Source organism: Budorcas taxicolor, chromosome 9 (assembly GCF_023091745.1).
Source record: "Budorcas taxicolor isolate Tak-1 chromosome 9, Takin1.1, whole genome shotgun sequence".
Taxonomy (NCBI): domain Eukaryota; kingdom Metazoa; phylum Chordata; class Mammalia; order Artiodactyla; family Bovidae; genus Budorcas; species Budorcas taxicolor.
In genome coordinates, this window is record NC_068918.1 from 36612725 (window position 1) to 36633327 (window position 20603).

At 35.6% G+C, this 20603-nt stretch overlaps 1 protein-coding gene across 1 annotated transcript in view; it reads right to left on the reverse strand.

The window, feature by feature from the left end:
• Positions 1-20603, reverse strand: part of LIN28B (lin-28 homolog B) — a 122907-nt gene that overhangs the window by 36223 nt on the left and 66081 nt on the right. The window contains exon 3 of the mRNA XM_052646085.1: positions 11244-11428. Coding sequence (XP_052502045.1) covers positions 11244-11428 — 185 coding nt within the window. The remainder of the gene's footprint in view (positions 1-11243; positions 11429-20603) is intronic.

A 20603-nucleotide genomic window follows, 5' to 3' on the forward strand; every position in this document is an offset into this window, starting at 1 on the left:
TGCAGGAAGATTCTTTACCCTATAAACCACCAGAAAGCAAAATGAATACTAAAATGAAAATTTTAAGTTATCTAGAAAATAATTAGAAATTCACACCCAAAACTATGCAACACAGTGAAGCTTTTCTTAAAGGAATACTTAAGTGAAATCTTTATGGTTAATAAAAATAATGAGTAAAAATAAGTTAAATACTCAACTTCAGAAAATAGAAAAATACAATAAAATTAACAAAAGCTGAAGACTCTTTACTGTAAGATCTGGAAGTAAAGAAGTAGAGAAAACCAACAAAAGCAGCAGAAACTATAAACAAGAGAAAAGCTAATTCTTTGAAAAGGTAATCCTCAAGAAGCCTGAACAGGAAGAGAGAAAATAAAAATGTAAAATCCTAGAGAGTATTAAAATCCAACTGCATAAATGGAAGAGACTAAAAGAATTAAGTGACTCTCACTGCAACTTTATGGCTATATATACTGGTGGCACTAGTGGTAAAAAGTCCATCTGCCAATGTAGGAGATGCAAAAGTCGAGTTCAATCACTGGTCAGAAAGATCCCCTGTAGGAAGAAATGGCACACCACTCCAGTATTCTTGCCTGGAAAATTCCATGGGCAGAGGAGCCTGGTGAGCTACACTCTATGGGGGCACCAAAAGTCGGATGGGACTGAGCACATGAGAAAATATAAAGGAAGTAAATAATTCCCCAGCAAAATATACTAAATTTGACCTATAGGAAGCATAAAAACCTAATAAAAAAGACTCTGAAAATTAAAAATTTTAAACTATAAAAGGCAAATGAGGGGCTTAGATGTTTTGTAGCTCCATTCTATAACCTTCTAAGCTGCGGGTTCCAAGTCATTTTGATCACACACACTTATCAGTAAAATATTTTTGAATATCCATCCCAATATACATATATTTGCTTGTATTCATAAAGTAGATGCATGTGAAAGTCGCTCAGTTGTGTCCAACTCTTTGCAACCCCATGGACTATACAATCCATGGGATTCTCCAGGCCAGAATACTGTAGTGGGTAGCCCTTCCCTTCTCCGGGGGATCTTCCCAACCCAGGGATCGAACCCAGGTCTCCCGCATTGCAGGCGGATTCTTTACCAGCCACGCCATGAGGGGAGCCCTAAGTGGACGTGTGCTACTATACATAATAAAACAAAATATAAATAAAATAGTATTAAGACGTATTTGTTTCATGTATGAAGAAAATGAATCTATTACCTTGTCTATCTATTAGAGTGTAGATTTTCCAATTTGGAGACCAGTACTTTAGTTCTTGGGGCTTCCCTGATCACTCAGTAGTAAAGAATCCACCTGCCAACACAGGAGGCCTGGGTTTGATCCCTGGGTAGGGAAGTTCCCCTGAAGAAGGAAATGGTAACCCACTCCAGTATTCTTGACTGAGAAATCCCATGGACAGAAGACTGGCACGCTATAGTCCACAGGAGTTGAGCACAACTTGGTGATTAAACAACAACTTTAGTTCTTATCTATATTAAAATTCCTCACAACATAGAAATAGACAGAAACCTCCCTAAAACATGAAACAAAGTAAACTTAATTATAAAATATGATGAGGAAAACACATTTTACAGCCCAAGTTCATGAAGACAAATAAACATTATGAAACTGAATACATTAGCATGTCATGACTAAGATGGGTTTCTCCGCCCCCAAGAATGTAAGAGTTATTCAACTTCACAGACTTTGTAGATGTAATTCATTTTATCAATAACTTGAAGTAAAAAATTACAGAATTATGTTAACAGATGAAGTCTTTTGATATAATCCAATGCTATTCACAATGAAGAGAAGGGAAGCAATTAAAATGATTATTAACTGAAAAAATTAACAGATTAAATCTGAAATTTAATAAAATTAAAATTTAATTTTTACATTAAATTTGAACTATCAATATTTTAAAAATAATCCAGATTGATAAAGGTAGCTGTGTATTTGCTCATTTGGGCTTTTACTTCTTCTTGATTTGTCATCCTTTATACATTATGGATATTAATTCTTTCACACTACACACATTGCAAATATCTTTTCCCACCCTATATTGTATTTTCTGACTTGGTTTACACTGTTGGTGCTGGACTATTTTATGTCAATTTGGTTATGTCTGGTAACTATACTTCCCAGAGTCTTTTTCCTGGATGATTCCAGGTTGAATAATACTGCATGGATCACTCTGCAACTTGCTTTATTATTCAACATTATAGTGAGATTTTTAAAAGCAATCCAGATTGATAAAGGTAGCTGGAGTCAGCCAAAAGAGAACTCGGTATCCTACAAAAGAAAGCAAAAATAAAGAAGAAGCTACAGTTCTTGGAAGGGTATCATGGTGAGACACAGCAGCCCAGAGTCTGCCCGGCATGCCCTAGTGTGTCCTCTGTGGCACTCTGTACCTAGCTTGTCTTCCCAAATTTGGTCCTGCTGACCACCAGCCTGACACCATCACTTGTCTGCAAACCCAGAGCATGTGCATGCTCAGTGACTTAATCATGTCCGACTCAGATCCCATGAGCTCTTTGCAAACCCAGAGAGGTTGTGGCAACACAGAGGCAGTAGATTCCACAGCTCTCCCCAGTTCCTCTGCAATACCAGATATGCTTGGCTTTTCAGATTTCCCTGCAAGCTCTGATTTGTCTATCTAGTTCAGGGCTTCTGAAGACTGGTTAGTGAATAGTTCTCTAATGAGCTGACTCTTCCCTTCCCCACCAACTCTCCCACATTTGTCTAAGTTCTAAATCTTTGGTTTTCATAACCCTTAAAGTGGTACTATCTCCCCGACTGAAATCTTTGTCAGGTAGAAGTTTTGAATTCTGAAATAGTCAATTTAACCTTATCCCTTATAGTTTGTGTGTTCTGAGTCTTGTTTAAGAAAACTAAAATCTTTCCCAAATCTAAGAGCTGTAAGTTTGGCTTTACACTTTCAGATCCTTAAATATCAGACTTTAGACACCCAACTTCTACTTATTATGAGTTGCTTCTGGACCTTTTTTTTCCCTAATAGGCATTACTTTAGTATTTATTTTGATTAGAATAAAACAGCAATCAGAAAATCAACAATTGTGATTATTTGCCACTTGGCTTCTGACTATTTTTATCAGTCATCTTGGGAGACCTATGCAGCGCCAAATGAAACTCAGCCCACACAATGTCTTGTGGAGGGTGATGAGAACCGCACATTGTCTGCCTGGTCTGAACAGAGGTCACAGCAGGGAGAGCATCTGCTGAAATAATGCGAATGAAGGAAACAACCATAATTGCCTCATTAAGAGATCTCTAGCCAAGTAATCACAAGAAGAAAGGAAGCACCCTAAAATTAAGTATATAATAAGGAAAATTTGGGGGAGAATAAAAAATGCAGGAGAATTAAGGAGACTCGGGTATTCCTTTGGTGTTACTAATTTCCTTAGTCACTGTATGAATGAATGGAAATGTGGACTCAACAGTTCAGTTATTCAACTCTAGTCCTTGCCAGTAATTAGTAGGGAAGCAGAAGATGCAAATTCACAGCTGTCCAGGCTACAAACAAATGTAAAAGGGTGGTGGGAATTGCTTACTACAAACCAAAACTTAGGAATTAAGATTTAAAGTCTATTTTGAAATTACAATGAAAAGCATACAATTAAAGGCATAAGCAGGAAAGAGGTAAAAATATGAAAGAGCAAAGTCTAGGAACAAGGGGGAAAAAAAGGGAAATTGTCTCCGCTTAACCAATTTACTTTATTTTCCATCTCTACTTTTTAAAAAGAGATTTTTCTTAAAAGTCAATAGCATACAGTTACAACTAAAGCCTTGGTCACTTTAAATTATATACAACTGAACATATATTTTATTCAACATGTTGATAAAATAAAACTATTTCACATTCAAAGCTAAGGTAAATATGTTCCTAATTTTAATTTAAATTAAGCATCTAAGCTGAATGAAAAACTAAAATGTACTGAAATTGTGACATTTCCACATTTCCTGATATTTCAAAAGATTAAGCTTTATTAATTTGTATTATACAGTTAATAACATATAAATAGAATCTTGAGAATTATGATTATTAAATTTTTCTGATTCCAGAAAACACAGTAAAATTAGCTTGTTACAACCACAAGCCAGGTTTAAAATAAGCAAACTATTTGATGACTTTGATGTTTTGCACCCAAAATGTGCTGGCTAATTTTTCCATTCCATTTACCATTCCAGTCTTTAAACTGCCTTAATCTCCTGCCCTCAGATGTTGACCTTGTAAGAATAGGGGTCATAGGTCAGACTAGACAGACCTCAAAGGATCTGAACTATCAATTCATGCCTGAGAGATTTCTCTTCCACAATAGGAACCTACTAAACAGCAAATTCCTAAATCTAATCACACAAGGATCAGGGTGAAACAGTTATTTATTGGAATTTGTTGATTTACATTTTTCAAACATCTTCAACATTTTTATTTTTCTTTTGGGAGCAGGTTCTGGGACATAATAAATTAAAAATAATCACTGGGAGAACTTTTAATATAAAACAGATATCCTTAATAAAATAGCACCATAAACCTAGGTATGGCTTCATTATTTCTGGAAATGCTATGTGGATTTCAAAAATATAGCACTAGAATTCCTAACTATAAAGTACCTAGAGAACTTCACATTATACCACAGAGATAATAGGAAGAGATTATTTTGCCATAGAGGTTTGTGGGGAGAGGTGTGGAGGAGGCATACCACCAGTCAATTTTGAGCCCCCTGGCTCTAAAGGTGAATGAGGGCATTAAATAAATATTTTTTTCTTTTTAATAGACAAGTGAAAATATACAGTCCTTCAATGAGGACAAAGTAAATAGATTAAAAACAAAAGCAAAAAAAAAATCATTAAGACTTCAAAACCTTGCAAATTTAAAGAATTTGAAACCACAAAACTAGGACCCTGTAAAAAATAATTCTTCTATTATACTGCTCTAATTTTTTAAAAAGACAAGTAAGCTCTTAGAACAGAGAATAATTTAGACATATATAATGAGTTTCTATTTACATTCACCTTGTTCTGGCCATAGATGGTAAATAAAACATAATGTACCATTCTAACACCATTTTAATACTGAACTATAATGATCTTCAAATTTCATAATCAATTTTTAAGTCTAAATGAAAACATCTTAAAAATGATAAATTAATAAGTATTTCTAACATGAACAAATAAAAGGAATTTCCTGCACTTCCATGCCAAAAGCAGTAATAACGAACATCATAACAATTAGCCTTCTTTCTAAACAAAAAACATTTAAACTTCAACTCATGTAGAAAATCAGGAAGCTTACTCATGTGCCAATGCAGTGATGCAAACGTATTACTGCTTGAAATAGAATAAAAGCAACACAACGTTGACATTATTTTCTAAGTTATTTTGTAAATCTCAAGTAAACATTGTTGAAAAGGAACCTGCATTATTGTTATGAATAGCACTTCTTGGACTGTGTGGTTGGGTCAAAAGATGTGGAAGGTTCAGGAGAACAAAGAAGATAGTCACTTTGCTAGAAAAAAATCAGAATAAAAGAGGAGGTTTAAAAACAACATAAATTAAAAAAACAGTTTTATGTATACACTCAATGTGTATATACCTATCATATATATATACATTTCAAATATTTTTAAAATTACACATATTTTTGTTCTCAAAGGATTAAAATCATTTAACCTACATATAGAAACATTATCATACCATTTGTTTCAGTTCACATCCTTTTTACTAATCTGAACTAAAATTTTATTATATAAAATATTTAATTCTATATTTTAGGTTGACATGATTATTTCATATAAATAGGAAAGACAGTGACAAAAAAATCATTCTCCTATCTTCCCCCGCAATTTTATTCTATTAGAGGTCACTTTTTTTTTCCTCAGAGTAAACTGCAGCTCTTCAAAGAATAAAAAGGTACCAAATATAAGCCAGTTTTTGAGAATGAGTTTTTAAATTTTTAATTAACAACAATTTTTGTTTTATCAGTAGCATAAAGAGAGCTTTTATAAGATCATTAAATCTCTTTACTCTCTGATAATGAACATAAGAAAAAAGTAAACAGCAAATAGAAATAAAAAAATTATTCCATTTAAAATTTCAAGAGAGTATTTTAAATGAGGAGTTAAAATAAAACCAGTTAACATGTACTGCTATGACATAACTGGACACTACTACTATTGGCATACTAAACAGCATTCAGCAGAATTAAGACAGAATTTAAAAGTAAACCCATTTTCTTCTATTAATAGTTTATTTAAAATTGACAATCTTTAAAATTATTTTTATTTCTTGCCACAGAATATAAATATTCACAAGATATAATTCTATTATATGTATATACATATATAGAACAAATAAGTTCTGAGTGATGAAACCAAATTTGAATGTGTTAAACATATTAACACTATATAATATAACTTTAAAGTTTTACTCTTTTAGCCTGAAATGATAGAGTTTTCAACAGATGGTGTTTCAACAATTCATGTTATTCAAAGGTGAAAAATGAGCCTAGACTTCAACATCACACCTCATACAGGGGAAAAAACTTTGTGATTAATCAAATCTGGGGTTAATCAAAGATTTTTTTTAAACATGACATAGAGTAACAGATTGATAAATATCTTTACCAAAATTTAAAACTTTTGCTCTGTAAGAGATTGGAAAGATAAACTATAAACTCACAGGTAAAAATATCTGCAAATCACATATCTAAGGACTTATATCCACATTTTATATAAAGAACTCTTAAAATGCAACAATAAGAAAAGAATCCAGTATGAAATAGGCAAAAGGTATGATCAGACACTTCACTAATGAGGATATAAGGATGACACAAAAACATAAAAGGAGCTAAATATCAGTAAATATCAGTAGCTACTCGGGAAATGGAAATTCCATGATGAACTATCACTGGAGATTAAAATGCTTAAAATTCTCTAAGAAGTACTGACAATACCTAATGCTGGTCAAGATGCTGAGCAACTGGAATACTCATATGTTGTTGGAGAGAATTCAAAATGATACACTCAGTCTGGAGAAAAATCTGGCAGGTTCTTATAAAGTTAAACATAAACTTACAACCAGATTATCCAGCAGCCTCACTCTTAGATAAATGAAAACTTATGTTCACACAGAAACCTGTGCACAAATGTTTGCAGGAGCTAGCTCTATTCATAATTGTCAAACTGAAACTACCTAAATGCCTTATTCCTTCACTAGCCCCCATTGTCTGTGGGGGATATTAATATATTGCAGGACTCTGAGAAAATACCTGAAACCATGAACAACACCAAACCCTATACATAACATGTTTTTCTATATACATACCTATGATAAAGTTTAATTTATAAATTAGGCATGTGTGCTTAGTCGTTTAGTCCTGTCTGACCCTGCAACCCCATGAACTGCAGCCAACCAGGCTCCTCTCTCCATGGGGTTCTCCAGGCGAGAATACTGGAGTGGTTGCCATGTCCTTCTCCAGGTGATCTTCCCAACCCAAGAATCAAACGCAGGTCTCCCACATTGTAGGCAGATTCTTTACCATCTGAGCCACCAGGAGATTAACAACAACTAATAAGAGAAACATTATAACAATATAGTATAATAAAAGCTACATGAACGTCTCTCTCACTCAAAACATCATACTGTATGAATTTAATGCCTTTCTCATCTTAACTATGAACTTACCATGCACTGTGACCATGACTTTTGCAGTTTGGTGTGCAACAGCAGAATTATCACAAACTTCCTTTTCCTTCTCACAACTTCACACACAGAAGACTTCTTCATATATTAGAAACCTTAGCATATGATTTTTTTTTTCATTAAGTCAAGAACTTTCTCCTTTTCACTTAAAAGAAGCACTTCATGGATGTTCTTTGGCAAATCCCAATTGCCTGCATCACTATTCCTCTGCTTTGGTGCCATTAGTAAGTTAAAAAAAGGGTTATGTGAACACAAGCACTGCAGTATCATGACAGTCCATCTAGTACACAAGACGGCTACTAAGTGACTGGTGACAGTGTATGCTGGACAAAGGGATGATACAGATCCCCGGTAGGACAAAGAAAATGCTGCAAGATTTCATCACACTACTCAGAAGAGTGCACCGTTTAAAACTTACAAATTGTTTATTCCTGGAATTTTCTATTTACTGTTTTTGACAGTTGTTGACCATGGATAACTTTCTGGGGCTTCATGAAGCCCCAGAAAACAAAACTGCAGATAAGAGGGAAATACTGTATGGATATATTCAAAAACTTGGATAAATTTCAAAACCATTATATTGAGTAAAATAAGTCAATTTCAAAAAGTTGCAAATGAACGAAGTCCAGATTAGTAGAAAGAAGAAAATAAAGACCACTAAATAGACAACAGAAAAGATAAATGAAACTGATATTTCGAAAAGATAAACAAGACAGGCAAAGCTTGAGCCAAACTTAAGAGAACTCAAATAAATAAAATTGGAAATGAAAGAGAAGACATCACAACTGATACAACAGAAATACAAAGATTATAAGAGACTACCATGAGCAATTTTACACAAGCAAATTAAACAAACTGGCTTCCCTGGTGGCTCAGATGGTAAAGAATCCTCCTGCGAATGCAAGAGACATGGGTTCGATCCGTGGGTTGGGAAGATCCTCTGGAGAAGGAAAGGGCAGCCCACTCTAGTATCCTTGCCTGGGAAATCCCATGAAGAGGAGCCTGACGGGCTATAGTCCATGGGGTCGCAAAAGAATTGGACACGACTTAGTGATAAGCAACAACAACAAATTGAAGAAACTAAAATAAATAGATAAATTCCAAAAAACTTGCAACCTACCAAGCCTGTCTCATGAAGAAAGAATATCTAAGCATATCAGTTACTAGTAAGTAATCAAAAGAGACTGAATCAGTAATCAAAAAACTCACACCTTATCATTCCCATCAAAATAAACAATTTCTTAATATTAGTCTAATATCAATTCATATGAAAGGTCCCCAAGTCTCCTCTGGCAACCACCAATCTGTTTTCTGTTTACAAGACCTTGGTTTTTGCTTTTAGATTCTACATGTAAGGGAGATTACGTAGTATTTGCAAGGTAAATCGTATCATATTTTATCATATACTATTTGATCATATGGTATTTTACTTATATGTATATTATGTAAAAAATACATACAAACACACACCTACATATGTATATTTCATAAGCTGAAACAGATATTTCCTATCTATTTGAGAAAAAAGATTAATATGGTAAGTGTACAAAGAGAAAGTGAGATAACAAGAAATATATCGGTCTCTGCCCCTAGTTCCTGGCACAGAGCTCCTAAAACCCTTGTAATTTCGTAAGTGATAAGAACACTAGGAGTACGTCTTTATCTATTATGAGTTTTTGACGTCTGTTCCTGACACAGGGCTCTTGAAACTCTTGTAATTTCCTACATGATGGGAGGGTCTTCTATTTAATGAGGTGACAGACACTGAGTGGGCTCCTAGATGGCTCATGAGTGAGGGCTGGTCACTGCAAAGACCAAGCTATGACCAGAAGCTTGGAATTTTTAGCCCTATCCCAATTTTCTTGAGAGAAGTGAAAGGGGCTGAAAATCAAGTCTATATGATGAAATCTCCACAAAATTCCAAAAGTAAAGATCCAGAGAGCTCCCAGACTGGCATACACATCCACACTGGGAGGATAAAGCACCCAAACCCCTGGGAACAGAATCTCCTATGCTTGGGACCCTCCTCGACCTCACCCTATGTAAAATATCTCTATCTGTATCCTTTATCTGCTGTTATCATAATCTTTAATAAACTGGTAAATGTAAGGGTTTCTCTAAGTTCTGTGAGCTGCTATAGCAAATTAATCAAACCTGAAGAGGGGGTCTTGGAAACCTCTGATTTAAAGCCAACTGAGAAAGAAGTTGCAAGGCAATGAGCATCTGAAATATGGTAGGATAGTCTTGTAAGACTGAGCCCTTAACCTGTGGGGCCTGATACTATCTCCAGGTAGATGCTGTAAAACTGAGTTCAACTGTAGGACATCCAGCTGGATTGTGGAGAATTGCTTGGTGTGGGGAAAAACCTCCGCACATTTGGTTATCAGAAGTTAAATGTTCTGTGTAAAAGTAATGGAGACAGGAAGGAGTGAAACACAACATGGAAGAACTGAGTTTTTCCCAGCATAGGAAGGAGGAAAACTGCGATTTTTTTTTCCTAAAGAGAGAACTTAGAAATCAACAATAACAAATGAACATCTCAGAAGAAATAAGCAGAGGACAAAGAACATGCAATTCATAGAAGAAAAAAATACAAATGAAAATCAACATATGAAAATATATTTAACCTTAGTGAAAGGATGCAAAGGGAAAAAATGAGCAGCATTTCTTAACCTATGTAATTGGCAACAATTTAAAAGATGACATTATTCAATGAACAGTCCCACTTTTAAAGGGGTTATCCACTGACCTTATCTTTGAAGAACAGTTTGGAAATAGATACCAAAATTTTAAAGGGCATAGTCTCTAATCCAGATTTTTCAGTATTAGGTATGTATCCCCTAATGACAGAATCAGACAATTTTTTAAATATACATATAAGCATTCTTATTACGATGCTATTGGTAAATTAAAAAGATTGGAAATAGCCTAAATTTAACACTTACATTAATTTAACAGAGCCTTGATTAAATTTTGTTACATTCACACAATGGGAATTTACATAGATGATAAAGACTGACATGAAATATTCCACAATACACTGTTAAGTGAAAAAAAATGCAAAATCAAAAACATTGCACATATATCATGATTCCCATCCACCTGTAGTTAAGATATTTGGTGATTTTTTAATATTTGAATTTTCACTAGTGAATTATCTTTCAAACCAGTCAAAACAATAAATGTATTCTCATTTGAAAAAAACAGGTGAAGTGTTAGGATGTACTGAGGGGCACCTACCTCTGTCTATTGGGAACTTCACCTATCTGAATAATCTGGTGGAAATAGTGGTTAAGGGACTGCCCAGTGCCTAATGCTGAAGGCTCAGTTAAATATATTCTGCAGAGAGTTCAAACTGCAGGATAGCCTATATTTCTGATAAATTCTATTCAAACAGTCAGTGGTGGCATTTTATTTTATTGTGGCTAGATTCAATAGCATAATAAAAATATAAATTGAGATTTCAGAAATCTTTTCCAAATAAACTCACAGACTAACAAAGTAAAATGATTACCTGTCTCCCTTTGGTTTTCTTTTTTGTAGTGTCTTCCCTTTGGGTCTTCTTTCGCTTCCTAAACAGGGACTCCCACCAGGTCCTGTTACCCGTATTGATTCAAGGCCTTTGGAAGATTTTTTAAATGTGAACTCCACTGGTTCTCCTTCTTTTAGGCTTCTAAATCCTTCCATGAATAATTTGCTCTGAGAAGAGCAGAAGAAGAAGAGAGAAAAAGAGATTATGATTATTATTAATGCTTTATAAATTATCTCATGATTTTAAGAATAACACAGCAAGACATCTCCAGTTATTCATTATTAAGTATAAAATAATTTTTTTTTCAATTTCAGTAAAAAGGCTATCATTTAAAAGTTTCCTGTTGTAATAATGTGGCAGTGAAAGAATAAACTCATACCATTTCATAAAGAATCTGCCTGCTTCTGCTAATGCAGGAGATGCAAGAGACAAGGGTTGAATCAGTGGGTTGGAGAAGGAAATGCCAACCCACTCCACTATTCTTGCCTGGGAAATCCCATGGTCAGAGGAGCCTGGAGGGCTGCAGTCCATGAGTTTGCATAAAGGGGACACAGCGACTAAACAATAATCACCCTGAAGTCCACCAATGGGGAATTGATTAAATACATTATAATAAAGCTACATAATGTAATACCACTGAGTCACTAAAAGATCTACATGTATTACTGCAGGCAAGATAAATCTGTAATACTGCTGAGTAAAAGAATTCAGGGGAAGAACAGTGTATCTACCATAATATTAAGAGAAGTTTTTAAAAGGTACATGTTTAACTGATATAGTTATGGGGTCTGGAATAACTGACAGCAAATTATATACAGTCATTTTCTCCAATCTTTTTTGGGGGGAAAGTGGGGAAGCTCTTGGATACACACATTATTGTACCATTATAGCTGGGTTTTTTTGAATTTGAAAGATAATTATTTTTTTTTTAATTTCCTGATTGGAAAAATTTAACTTAGGTTACAAATAATAATCAGCTCTTTCAACCTATGTGCCAATAATAAAGTAATTAAATCATTCTAATTTTATTTATTTTTCTGAACTCCTTTGTAAGCATTTAACAGATCTAGGTTCAAGCACCACCTAGCAATTCTTAAAGACTTTTCTGAATTTTGGGGAAAAAAGGAAGCCAATCTGAATATGGTAGGTAGGACACCCTGATTCAAGTCCAATTCTTTAAGTCAACAGTAATGCAACTTTGAATGAGTCAATTATCTCTTTTTTGAATTTATCTGTAAATTTAAGGAACAGTGTTCTGAGGAACAATGGTTAGGAAAAAGATTTCATGAGAAAAGGATGGTGGTAAAATAAGTTTGTGAATTGCTGCTAAATGTAGTTTCGTCTTAGTTGGATCATATATATGTGTATGTGTGTGCTCAGTTGCTTAGTCATGTCCAACTCTTCTCAACCCCATGGATTTTAGCCTGTCAGGCTCCTCTGTCCATGAGATTCTCCAGGCAAGAATACTGGAGTGGGTCGCCATTTACTCCGCCAGAGGAATCTTCCCAACCCAGGAACTGAACCCAGGTCTCCTGAATCTCCAGCACTGTAGGCAGATTCTTTACTGCTGTTAGCCTATTTAAGTCTCTGATATTTCATACCCTCCCCCACCTCCACTAAAAAATCTTGTTTAACAATTTTTAACCCAGCAAATTCTCAACCTAATTGTTCCCAGAGACCCTTCTCAGATATAACTACAGATGACTAACATCCTTAGAGAAATGCTGAATTAGAGAAAAGTCTAACTTTCCCAAGTAATGACTCTAAAGGCAGCTAAATAATTACATATAACCAAATAATTACATGGAAAAGATAAAACCAACACTTCAAATTCTAATGCAAAAGGAGAATACTCATTGGAAAAGTAATATGACACACAAAACAGGGTTTTTTTTTTTTGCCACTTAATTTTGTAAATTGAAGGATATTTGCTTTACAGAATTTTGTGATTTTCTGTCATACATCAACAAGAATCAGTCATAGGAACACTCATGTCTCCTCCCTCCCAAAACTCCCTCCCCATCCTACCCTTCTAGGTTGTCATAGAGTCCCCAAAACAGGTTTTTCTTTTAAAACAAGTTTCTCATGCAGGTAATTTGACACTGAGAAGTCCCTCATGTGGAAGTATAATTTGGCAGCACTTTTTCTGTTCTCTGATGCTATGTAGGAATCAGAAGGAAAAAAAAAATCACCACTGCCTATACACTATAAGATTGTTTAAAAATTGTTTTTAGAGCTTTATATAGTATTTCAGAAAAACATCTATTTCTGCTTTATTGACTAAGCCAAAGCTTTTGACTGTGTGGATCACAATAAACTGCGGAAAATTCTGAAAGAGATGAGAATACCAGACCACCTGACCTGCCTTTTGAGAAACCTATATGCAGGTCAGGAAGTAACAGTTAGAACTGGACATGGAACAACAAACTGGTTCCAAATAGGAAAAGCAGTACGTCAAGGCTGTAGATTGTCACCCTGCTTCTATAACTTCTATGCAGAGTACATCATGAGAAATGCTGGGCTGGAAGAAGCACAAGCTGGAATCAAGACTGCCGGGAGAAATATCAATAACCTCAGATATGCAGATGACACCACCCTTATGGCAGAAAGTGAAGAGGAACTAAAAAGCCTCTTGATGAAAGTGAAAGTGAAGAGTGAAAAAGTTGGCTTAAAGCTCAACACTCAGAAAACGAAGATCATGGCACCTGGTCCCATCACTTCATGGGAAATAGATGGGGCAACAGTGGAAACAGTGTCAGACTTTATTTTTTGGGGTTCCAAAGTCACTGCAGATGGTGACTGCAGCCATGAAATTAAAAGACGCTTACTCCTTGGAAGAAAAGTTATGACCAACCTAGATAGCACATTCAAAAGCAGAGACATTACTTTACCAACAAAGGTCCGTCTAGTCAAGGCGATGGTTTTTCCTGTGGTCATGTATGGATGTGAGAGTTGGACTGTGAGGAAGGCTGAGTGCCGACGAATTGACGCTTTTGAACTGTGGTGTTGGAGAAGACTCTTGAGAGTCCCTTGGACTGCAAGGAGATCCAACCAGTCCATTCTGAAGGAGATCAGCCCTGGGATTTCTTTGGAAGGAATGATTCTAAAGCTGAAACTCCAGTACTTTGGCTACCTCATGCGAAGAGTTGACTCATGGAAAAGACTCTGATGCTGGGAGGGATTGGGGGCAGGAGGAGAAGGGGACGACAGAGGATGAGATGGCTGGATGGCATTACGGACTCGATGGATGTGAGTCTGAGTGAACTCCGGGAGATGGTGATGGACAGGGAGGCCTGGCGTGCTGCAATTCATGGGGTTGCAGAGTCGGATACGACTGAGTGACTGAACTGATAGTATTTCCAAATCTTCTGTTTTTTTCTCCTAAGCTCCCTCTTCACTAATTATAAATTGTCCTTTACTTTCTCTCCCTTTCTCACTCCCCACTCTAGAAAGTGCAGATTATCAACTCAGATGAAGTGGAGCACTGGTCAACTACTACAATTAAGAGAAGGGAGAAATAGCAGTTTTAATTAGAGCTATCATATGTTCATGCTTTGTTTGTGTAATCAAAATTCTGTCACTTATTTCCCCATAGTTCCTAGTATATGGGTACACTTAATTTGATATCATTTTCTACTATTACAATTCTTGATACGGATCATTTGTTCTTGAACTGCTTTTCCAAATCTAAAGTAAAATCCTGCTCTTACTTCTAATCTTCATGATATTCTGAAAAAAAAAACAAAAACAAAACTTTTTTCCATTCTATCATATACTCCCATCCTTCCCCAAATGAGCACACAAGGCAATCTGGATTCACAATCATTCACCAAAAATAAAAAAAAAAATCCCTAAGAAACTATAATGGCCTGCAAGAAAAGGACGCGAATTCAGAGAATATTCTATCTTTGCTATTATACCAAAATTGCTGCTACATAAGTGGGAAGGATTTGTTGAAAGATGGGGAATTAGCTCATCTTATTACTTCAAAAAAATCAACTTCTCGCCTCAGCAATTTTTATTAAAGGTGCCTCTGTTTTTCCAGCCACACTAGTTCCGATCTTACATTTATCCAATCATTTATTGAATTGCATGCATCCTTCCTTTCACCTGCCCCAACCATTTCATTGGATTGCCACTGCCCTACTTCTGGTCCTAACTACCTTCTACCTGGATGAGTGTAATAGTTTCCTTATTGGTATTTCAGCATCAGATCTCCTCTCTTATCCTTAGCTTCTTCTACGCCTGTATATGTTCTCTGAAGAAACTGTAGCCGGTTGGTCTCCCTGTCTCAAAAATTTACAATACTTGTCTTAAATTGTAGGTTAGACCACTCATAATGTTACCTCTAGAAATATTTTCCACTTCCTTTCCCATTACTCTAATAAAGCTAGCTGACTTAGCTTCCCTGGTGGCTAAGTGATAAAGAATCCACCTGCCAATGCAGGAGAAGCAGGTTTGATCCTTGGGTCAGAAAGATCCCTTGTAGGAGGAAATGGCAACTCACTCCAGTATTATTGCTCAGAAGATTCCATGGACAGAGGAGCCTGGTGAGCTACAGTCCATGAGGTTGCAAAGAGTCAGACACGACTGAGTGACTGGGCACACAGGCACAACTTGTACTTTCCTAAACACACTTCATGTTTTCTCATTTCTGTATTTCAACTCAGGCTGATGGGGTACATTATTCTCTTCGTCGTGGCTGTCTATCAAAATCTTACTGAAGAGTAAAGTATCATAACTCATGTGATCCTTTATGCATTCATTCTCAATCGCCCAGGTCAGAAATAATCTTCTCTCTCACTTAATTGATTCTTTTATCTAGTTTTTACAATATATATCTATATAATATGGTATTTGTGTATGCATTTGCACTTTTGGATTTATCTTCTCCTGAAGGCCAGGGGTTGTGACATATGTATCTTAGTATTTCCCAAAGGATTTAGCCTAATACCTGCAAACAACTATCATTCAGTAAGTACTTAAAGAATCCCAGATTTAGTATCAATAAGATCGTTAATGATTATTTAGTCCAAACCTCACTTGAAAAAAAGGTGGACTGAATTATAAGGGGTTAAGTGAATTGCTAAAGCCAAGTCGAATTTCTCAGCTGCTACTTCTGCTATATAAAATAACTTCTATTTTTAGTGCCAAGGTGACACCACACATGGTACCTCTGAAATAAAATGCTGATAGGATTATAATGATTCATGGTAATACGTTATTCTCTGACTCCATTCAGAGGTTTAAAGTTAAAGTGTTAGTCGCTCAGTCCTGTCGAACTCTTTGGGGACCCCTTGGACTGGAGACCACCAGGCTCCTCTGTCCCTGGGATTCTCCAGGCAAGAATACTGGAGTGGGTAGCCATTCCCTTCTCCATGCGATCTTCCCAACCCCAGGGATCAAACCTGGATCTCCTGCACTGCAGGTGGATTCTTTTCCATCTGAGCCACCAGGGAAGCCATTCAGAGATCAATATGGATCTATTTTTGTTGTTCTTCCTTCTTTCAATATTCTCTAATCACCCTCATTGATATGCTTCACAATACATGATATTCTGCCTATAAGAACCAAGAAATGCAGATTTATGTAGATTTGTATTCAATCTACATGTAAGACTTGCTTAAGGAGAAACATTTGGTGTTTGGGCTTACACTGTCATATGTGACATCTGTTTGGACAAAATAGGCATTTATTTTTTATAGGCAGGAAAGACAATTGTTGAATAAATAAATGAACAAAGGAATGATGAGAAAAATATAGAAGCATTTAGAAGCTGCAGACATGCCTGCTAAAGATATCAGGCACTTAGAAAGGGGATAGGCTGATTTTGAATGTGCACATATTAACCATCTTCTAACATCTCTAAGCCTCTCCCACTTCCCTTTATTCCACATTTTAAACTTCATCTTGGAAAAAAATTATTTCAGAATTATAAAAATACTGATGCTCAACTGTCTTGCTATATTCCTTTTCCTCCTCTCAATTGTTTTTAATTGACTTTCAAAGAATGATAGAAACATGGAGTCAAATCAGAGTGGTCCAAATACTATACTTTGTTTGCCAAGTATTCTACCTACGGTTCTAGTTAGTAATGAGACTCCTTATCTCTTTCGGCATATGCATTTTCTCTCCAACTAGACTGGGAAGGCAATGAAGTGTTGCCACAGTTTTATACTTGATTCTCCTTAGAGAAGCATAAGCTAACTTTCAAGTTAAGATGGCAGGCTGAATAAACATGTTTCATGTTACTCTTTAAACGCCATGAAAACTAACAATAAAATAATAATAAAAAAATAATAATAAATTCACAATAAGGAAGAGAAAAAGGAGTGTCATCAAGAAATAGCAGACTTAAAGAAATTTCTGGAAATTTAGAAAGATTGCGGACTGATCAACCAAGGTGAAGGAGCCATACCTTAGGAAAAGCCATAAAAGGATCTGCAGCAGAAGCAGGAACCAGCATTCCTAACAGAACTCAAAGAGACTGCTGGGACACTACAGATACTATGAAAACAGAAGGGTTCATGGAAAGTTTGTATAAAGACTAGATGCCCATTTAATTCTCCCACCCCTCTCCCCACCTATACATGTGAAAACAGGCAAACAATATCCCCGTGCAAATAATGTGAGACTCTTCTGTTAAGAGACTAAAGGAAATATCTGGACAACTTGTGAAATACTGGATACCGCACACGAATCTCTATTCATTCTGACAGTTAGGAAGCTGCTGGTAAATGAGCTGTCTCCCTACCTACCCACTCAACTCTAAATCATTCCTATCCCTTATTCTTACATGTCCCCCATTCATACATCTGAAGGGTCAACCACGAATCACTAAACATGCAGCACGATGAAGAAAAGCCAAGATAAATGAAGAAACAAAAGAAATTTTATCCACCATCTAATTAATATCTCCAGATATTTGAGACAATATACTCTCAATAAAACAACAACAAAAACAATCAGAGAAATTAAAAAATACACTCAGGTAGTTAAAAATGACTGCTGAAATTGTGAGTTGGAAATAAACATTTTTTAAAAAATCTCTCAGCACACAGAATAAACACAAATGGATCCCCAAAATATATGAAAGAAAGGAGAAACAAAGGATGAATCCAAAAGGGCAAATATCCAAACCCTGGACTAGGGGGTCCAGGAAAAAGAATATAAAAGAAGGAGGAAGATAAACTATGAAATGAACAGTATGAGAAAATTTCCCAGAGCTAAGGGGAATGCCAAGGAGAAGCTTATAGTGGGTAAAGCATATTTTATGGAATATATATCATGGAAGCTTTTACACGTGAGCTACACTTTTGCATGCATGAAGAGAGAGTAAGGTTTCAATGGGGAGTGAAGACAGTAATCCAAAGTGAGCTAATGGTTTAACCATGTGCTTGTACAGCAGGAATAATTAATAGATACTTGGGGAAGACAAGAAGCTTACTTTAAGTGTATTAGTGTGAAAAGGGTGATCAAAATGAGGCTGGAAAATGCAAGTTAAAGCTAGAAAATGGAAAACTTTGACTAATATCCTAAGCATTTTATTCTATGTGACATAAACAATGATACATTTTTGCTTTCACAAGTTGCAAGATCAAATCTGTGTTTTAAAAAATATGTAACTTTTTTGGCAATACCATGGATGCACGGAGACATGAGGAATGTATGCCAGTTACAGGTGGATACCTGTTATAAGGTAACAGTCACAGTCTTAGCAAGAGATGGTTACAACTAAACTAAAAAATTAAAAGAGCAACTGGTTTTGCAAAACACATTCTAAGTCATACATATCACCTGTTATAAATTATTACTTGTCCCATGTAACAAATAGTTGGTAAATGGATAGCTATGTTATATAAGTTACACAAACATCTTTGAAAGACTGCTCCAAGTGTTTCATCACAGAAGAGATTATCTGTTGATAACACCGTCCACTGGGAGACAACAACTCTAAAAATCAAAATTTGGCATTTTTTAAAACTACCACTCCCTGAACAGGCCAATTAATACCTGCTTGATAGCTGACTTACTCTAATAACAACACACTTAAGTGAGTCACTTCATTGTTAGACAGGGTAATAAGAATATAATTAAAAATCAAGTTGTAGAAGAATGTCAGTCCAATAAAGCTGGGTGATAACAGGGTTGTTAGAAAAAAATTCTTGAATACCTTATAATATTAGAAGGTAAAAGTGCTGAAAAGTCCAATATATTGTTTCTTTCAATATTTTTATATATTTTTTATAAGGGAAAGACTATTTTTTCTAAGGTATCAGTGGAAAACTAAACAATTAGTGAAGGGCAAATATGCAGTAGAGATAGCACACAATGTGCATGAGTAACAGTCAGGACTCTTAAGGACTATATGCTTTTCATCTGCACGCCAAGATACTCCAAGAATCAGTAAGTCTGAAGTCTGAACAATAACACAACAAAAATATCATGAGACTAAGTGTGAGGCAATCTGGGGTCTAGCCTTTGTACAATCTTGCACAGCAATGGACAAATTGCTTACAATTGAGTGGATCTCCTTCTTTTCTTTCTGTTATAGGACACAGGTCTCAATCCTTTGTTAAAATATATTTTTTAAATTCTACGACTTCACTCTATGTGGACATAAATTAAAATGAATGAGTATATATTTTTTAGTCAATGCTCAAATTTCCCTTTATGCTTTCTTATTATTTCCCAATTTACTAAAGAGGAACAAGGCTTTAATTCTTAAACTTAAGTCAAATCCCTTAAGAAAACAGAAGCTAAAAGAAGTATGGTGGCGCTGTAGAAAAGTCAATGTTTACTGAGCTTTATCTGAACAGATAAAATTCAGTTTAGCCCCAGTCAAATCATTCAATTTCACATAAACGGGATTACAAATAATGAGTTTTATACTTTTCTTGATATTAAAGTAAACCTTAACTAAGTTCCTTCACCTGATCTGTACTTCAAAACTGAGAAGGCTACACTGAGACTGACAACATTGCTGGCCCAGTGGCTAAGAGTCCACCTGCTAATGCAGGGAACATGGGTTCAGTCTCTGGTCCGGGAAGATCCCACATGCCACAGGGCAGCGAAGTCCATGCACTGCAGTAACTGAAGACCACACGCCCTAGAGGCCATGCTCTGAAAGAAGAGCAGCCACTGCAATGAGAAACCCAAGCACTGCAAATGAAGAATCGCCCCTGCTGGCTGTAACTAAAGAAAGCCCACACGCAACAAGTACTCAGCACAGGCAATAAATAAGTAAAAATATAAAATAAATACAAATTTTTTAAGTTTTTTTAAAACGAGACATAATGTAAAGCAGGCAAAGGTTAAAGTTGGATTTGAATACTGGTTTAA